Source organism: Nelumbo nucifera, chromosome 5 (genome assembly GCF_055504915.1).
Source record: "Nelumbo nucifera cultivar China Antique chromosome 5, China Antique-T2T, whole genome shotgun sequence".
NCBI classification, from domain to species: Eukaryota; Viridiplantae; Streptophyta; class Magnoliopsida; order Proteales; family Nelumbonaceae; genus Nelumbo; species Nelumbo nucifera.
Genome location: NC_142653.1, coordinates 60,907,404 through 60,912,810, shown reverse-complemented (window position 1 = coordinate 60,912,810; position 5,407 = coordinate 60,907,404). Strand labels below are relative to the sequence as shown.

Sequence of the window (5,407 nt, the reverse complement as noted above, 5' to 3'; positions counted from 1 at the left end):
CAACCACTACCGGTAGTGGTAGACTCGGAGAAAGATAGGCACAGGGGAAGGTGGTGCAATTATCACCAGTCCCCACACCATGACTTGATGGATTGCTTTTCTTTGAGAAGACTATTTATACAAAAGGTAAAATTGGATGAGTTTGTAAAGCATGACCCCGCACGACATGCTAATAGAGAAACTTGAGCAAAGCCCAGAGCTCCAACACTTTTTCAACAAGCAGGGAGCAAGCACTTCGACAAGGAAGCTAGCCATCAGAGCACTAGTAGAAGTCTTCAATAAGCCTTTAGAACCTTAACGACCCAACCGAACTAGTACATAATTCACACCAGAGGACATGCTAGCCACGAACCCCTATCATAATCGATCCTTGTATGTTACAGCAAAGGTGGGGGGTTTCAAGATGAGAAGATCCATGGTTAACCCTGGGAGTTCTATCAACCTGATTTCTATCCATACGTTGAAGTTAATGAATATACAACAAGAGACAGTCAAGGGCCTGCCCATGGAGGTGACTAACTTCAACGGGAATGCATCCATAACAGAAGGCTCCATCAAACTACAGGTTGCAATCGGACCGTTCTCGATCATGCAAGAGTTCCAAGTAATCTTTGGAACAACTGCATATCATACTCTGCAGGGGCGGCCGCGGATACATGGATTTGACCTAGTCCTGTAAACTTACCACTAGTGCATAAAGGCTAAACATAAAGGGTGTATAGTAAGAACCCCGATGACTAGAGTTCCCTTTGACAAGTCAGAGGCTCATTTTCAAGATGCAATTTACTATACTGAATTGGTTGATGAAGGAGAAACACAGATAGCCAAGATGAAGGGACTACAGTTACCGAGCCTCACGCAAAACAAGCCTTCGGCAGCATCGGAAAAGAGAAAGAGGAGCAGGTGTGTGTAGATGACTGGCGGCAATGGAAGGAAACCATCGTTACAGACTACGAGGATGGTGAATCATTGGTAGCCAAGAAAGCCATCTCTGAGGTACGATTTTATAGTTGATTTGTCTTATGATATTTGCTTGCTAGAATAAAGGGGTGACTTAATCACACGCTATAATTGTCATCATCATGTAGTTTCCAAATTGTATATTTTTTTTGGGTCTACCCAGAAGTATCTTCAAATCACATGCTTTAAACAACTGTAATTTTCTCTTAATGGAACTGTAATTTTCTCTTAATACAACTGTAATTTTGCAAGACACTAAAACCCATTTAAAATGAGACTAATCTGTGTGTACTTTCACAAAATTCCAAGATATTTTCACTTGGTCATATGACCAGATGCCAGGTTTGGACTTCACCCTCATCAGACATTCCATATGCATAGATCCCAGGGTCAAGCCTGTAAAGTATCCTCGGAGGGTTTTTAAGCTAGAAGTAAATTTGAAGATCAAGGAAGAAGTTGAGCGGCTTCTAAAAGTAGGGTTCATCAAACCCATATCGCACCCTAAATGGCTAGCCAATATAGTGCCAGTGAAGCAGAAGAATGGATAACTCAGGTTAGTACCTCAAGTTTAGTTACCTGACCTTAGCGCATCACTGAAGACTAACCCCTCCCAACCTTATTGCAGGTGTTGTGTTGATTTTAGGGATCTAAATAAAGTATGCGCAAGGATGAATTTCCCCTACCAAACATCTAGGTTCTGATAGATTCGAAGGCGGGGAACCAACTCTTCTCCTTCTTAGATGCCTATAGTGGGTACAACTAGATCTTTATGGACCCCACAGACGCACCTCACACAGCCTTTAGAATGCCTATTGGGAATTTCTATTACAAGATGATGCCCTTCGGCTTGAAGAACGTTGGGGCCATATACTAGAGGGTGATGTCGAGTGTCTTCCATGACATTATGCACAAGGAAATCGAGTGTTACGTGGATGACATAGTGGTGCAGGAAAAGAAGTGGGAAAATCATCCTGGTGTATTAAGAAAGGTGTTCAGTCGGTGTAGAGTTTTCAACCTAAGACTCAATCCCTTGAAGTGTGCATTTGGAGTACAATCTAGGAAGTTTCTGGGATACAGAGTGGACCAGACCAAGATTCACCTAGATGAGAACAAAGTAAAAGCAGTCCTAGATCTCCCACCTCCAACTAATGAATCCCAGCTAAACAATTGAATGGTACAATGGCCAAGGCCCCAACCATGTCACCACCTTGAGACGATCGTGAATTCAAAGTGTACATTGCATCGAACTCGGAGGCAATAGGATGTCCACTAACACAAGAAGATGACGAAGGAGTTGAATGCTCGATACACTACATCAGTAGGACTTTAATGTTGGCCGAAAAGAATTACTCCCACATGGAACAATAGTGTCTAGCATTGGTATTTGCTGTGCAAAAGTTTAGGCATTACATTTTGGGTCAGAAGGTGAGGTTAATTGAATGTATCGACCTGATAAGGTTCTTCATGGATTGATCCCCTCTCTACAGGAGATTGGTCAAGTGGTTGATGCAGCTCAGTGAATATATGATCGAGTACACTCAACCCCAGGCCATTAAGTGTCATGCAGCGGCAGACCTCCTAGCCACCTTCCCCACCCACGACAACTTCCCTATATCAGATGAAGTCCTAGGAGAACTCCCCATGATCGTAGTAGTTGAAGGAGGTGAATGGATCCTAACTTTTGATGGAAGCAACACTAGCACCTCAGTTGGCACCGGAATCACATTGACCTCACCCACCGGTAACACCTTTGCCTACTCATTCAAATTTTTTGTTCCCCTATTCCCATAACATAGTCGAGTATGAAGCCTTAGTCTTAGGGCTGATTGTAGCAAGAGATTCCGGAGCTAAGAAAATCAAGGTGACAGGAGACTCTAAATTGGTGATTAGTCAACAAGATGGGAGTACCACTATCAAAGAATTGACGATCCTACCATTTAGATCTCTGGTACAAAGGCCAACCCGTGACCTAGAAGTGACCATTGAACACCAAAATAGAGCCAAAAACAGGTTTGCCAATGCGTTAGCCACCTTGTTATCGAAAATCCAACCTAGCAAAAACCCGATCGACATCACTATTCAAACAATCTGTGAACCGTCAACCGATAGACTGGGACATTGGGTAGAGAAAGAGGACGAGATCACAATAGACGATTGGAGATATAGCATAATACAAAAACTGAGTAACCCAAGGGTGGCGACGCAAGACAACAAGGTGATTCTGAAATTCCAATGGGTGAATGGGGTACTGTACCATAGGCTGGTAGATGGGGTCAGAACAAGGTGTTTTGAGTTGAAGGAGGAGGAGATAGTTCTGAACGAGACCCATAAGGTGTACTATGGGGACATAACCACCACATTATATAGAATACTATAGAGGTTGGGATACTACTGGCCTACAATGAAGATAGATGCGGCCAGGATACAAAATGATTGTGAGAAGTGCACCTCGGAAGTAAATGGGAGAGAGTGCCTCACAGTGGGAGAGGCAGACTGGAGGAGCATGTACGTTAACTACCTGTAGGACAACACATTGCCAATTGACCCAACAATGAGGAGAAAACTTTTATCAAGGGTCAAGAGATTCTACCTTCAAGAAGGAATACTATATAGGAAGTCTCATACTGGGAAGCCTCTGTGATGCCTAGTAGGTGTGGAAATAGATGAAGCAGTAGAAGCAGCACATATCTCCGAACTCTTCCCACACCAAGGATAAGTGGCTTTATACAACCACATCCTGCATTTGGGTTTTTACTGGCCCACTATGTTAGAGGATACTCAGAAACATGTGCCCAAATGTCAAAAGTGCCAAATACATGCCAAAAGGATACACTGGCCTACCAACAAGCTACACCTGATCATATCCCCCTGGCCTTTTCATACCTGGGGAGTAGACCTAATAGGCAAGATCCACCCACCTTCTCGGGGATACTGTTTCATCATAGTGGCCACAGCCTATTTCACCAAGTGGGTAGAGGTTGTACCGTTGCGAAGGTTCTGCACGGAGAACATAGCCAATTTCCTTAGGCAGCATGTAGTTCACCGATTCGGGGTTCCGATGAGGATCTTGAAAAAGAATGGCCTATCCATAAAAAAATCAGGATGTCTAAGACCTTTTAGGGCAGCACGGGGGCAAGACTAGGCACATTCATGGTGTACTACCCACAAGGGAACACAATTAGGAAGCTCTCTAGGCAAAACAATGACTGACAATCAGAAGGATTAGTCGGAGAAGTTATTAGAAACCCTCTGGGCTTATCGCACCACAATTAGGAAATGTACATAGGCAACACCCTATTCCCTAGTATACGACCAAGACCTAATGGATTACTTTTCTTTCAGAAGACTATTTTTACAAAAGGTAAAATTGGATGAGTTTGTAAAGCATGATCCCGCATGACATGCTTATAGAGAAACTTGAGCAAAGCCTAGAGCTCCAACACCTTTTCAACAAGTAGGGAGCAAGCATTTCGACGACGAAGCTAGCCATGAGAGCACTAGCAGAAGTCTTTAATAGGCCTTTAGAACCGTACCGGCCCGATCGAACTAGTATAGAATTCACACCATAGGACATGCTAGCCATAGACCCCTATCATAATCAATCCTTGTATGTTACAGCAAGGGTGGGGGGTTTCGAGATGAGAAGATCCATAGTTAACCCTGGGAGTTCTGTCAACCTGATTTCTATCCATACGCTGAAGTTAATGAATATACAGCAAGAGACAGTCAAGGGCCTGCCCATGGAGGTGACAGACTTCAACGGGAACACATCCATAACAGAAGGATCCGTCAAACTACAGGTCGCAATTGGACCGTTCTCGATAATGCAAGAGTTCCAAGTAATCTTCGGAAAAACTATGTATCATACTCTGCTGGGGCGGCTACTGATACATGGATTGGACCTAGTCCTGTCAATGTACCACTAGTGCATAAAGGCTAAACATAAAGGGTGTATAGTAAGAACCCCGGTGACTAGAGTTCCCTTTGACAAGTTAGAGGCCCATCTTCAAGATGCAATTTACTATACTGAATTGGTTGACAAAGGAGAAACACGAATAACCAAGATGAAGGGACTACAGTTACCGAGCCTCACGCAGAACAAGCCTTCGGCAGCATCGGATATGAGAAAGAGGAGCAGGTGTGTGTAGATGATTGGCGACAATGGAAGGACACCATCGTCACAGACTACGAGGATGGCGAATCATCGACAACTAAGAAAGCCATCCCTGAGGTATTATTTTATAGTTGATTCCTCTTATGATATTTGCTTGCTAGAATAAAGGGGTGACTTAATCACAAGCTGTAATTGTCATCATCATGTAGTTTCCAAATTGTATATTTTTTTCTTGGGTCTATCCAGAAGTATCTTCAAATCACATGCTTTAAACAACTGTAATTTTCTCTTAATGGAACTATAGTTTTCTCTTAATGCAACTGTAATTTTGCA

At 43.3% G+C, this 5,407-nt stretch overlaps 1 protein-coding gene across 1 annotated transcript; it reads left to right on the top strand.

The window, feature by feature from the left end:
• Nucleotides 1–337: 337 nt before the first annotated feature.
• Nucleotides 338–1,508, top strand: LOC148791670 (uncharacterized). Its single transcript, XM_088888282.1, has 3 exons — nt 338–675; nt 810–996; nt 1,296–1,508. The coding sequence occupies exons 1-3, from the start codon at nt 338–340 to the stop codon at nt 1,506–1,508; spliced, it is 738 nt and encodes a 245-aa protein (XP_088744408.1).
• Nucleotides 1,509–5,407: the final 3,899 nt, after the last annotated feature.

Bases quoted from the DNA above. Each gene is read 5' to 3' on its own strand.
- LOC148791670 (XM_088888282.1), top strand. From the start codon at position 338: ATGCTAGCCACGAACCCCTATCATAATCGATCCTTGTATGTTACAGCA. The intron at 676-809 runs GTAAACTTACCA...TGGTTGATGAAG, and splicing joins CATGGATTTGACCTAGTCCT to GAGAAACACAGATAGCCAAG. The intron at 997-1,295 runs GTACGATTTTAT...TCATATGACCAG, and splicing joins CCAAGAAAGCCATCTCTGAG to ATGCCAGGTTTGGACTTCAC.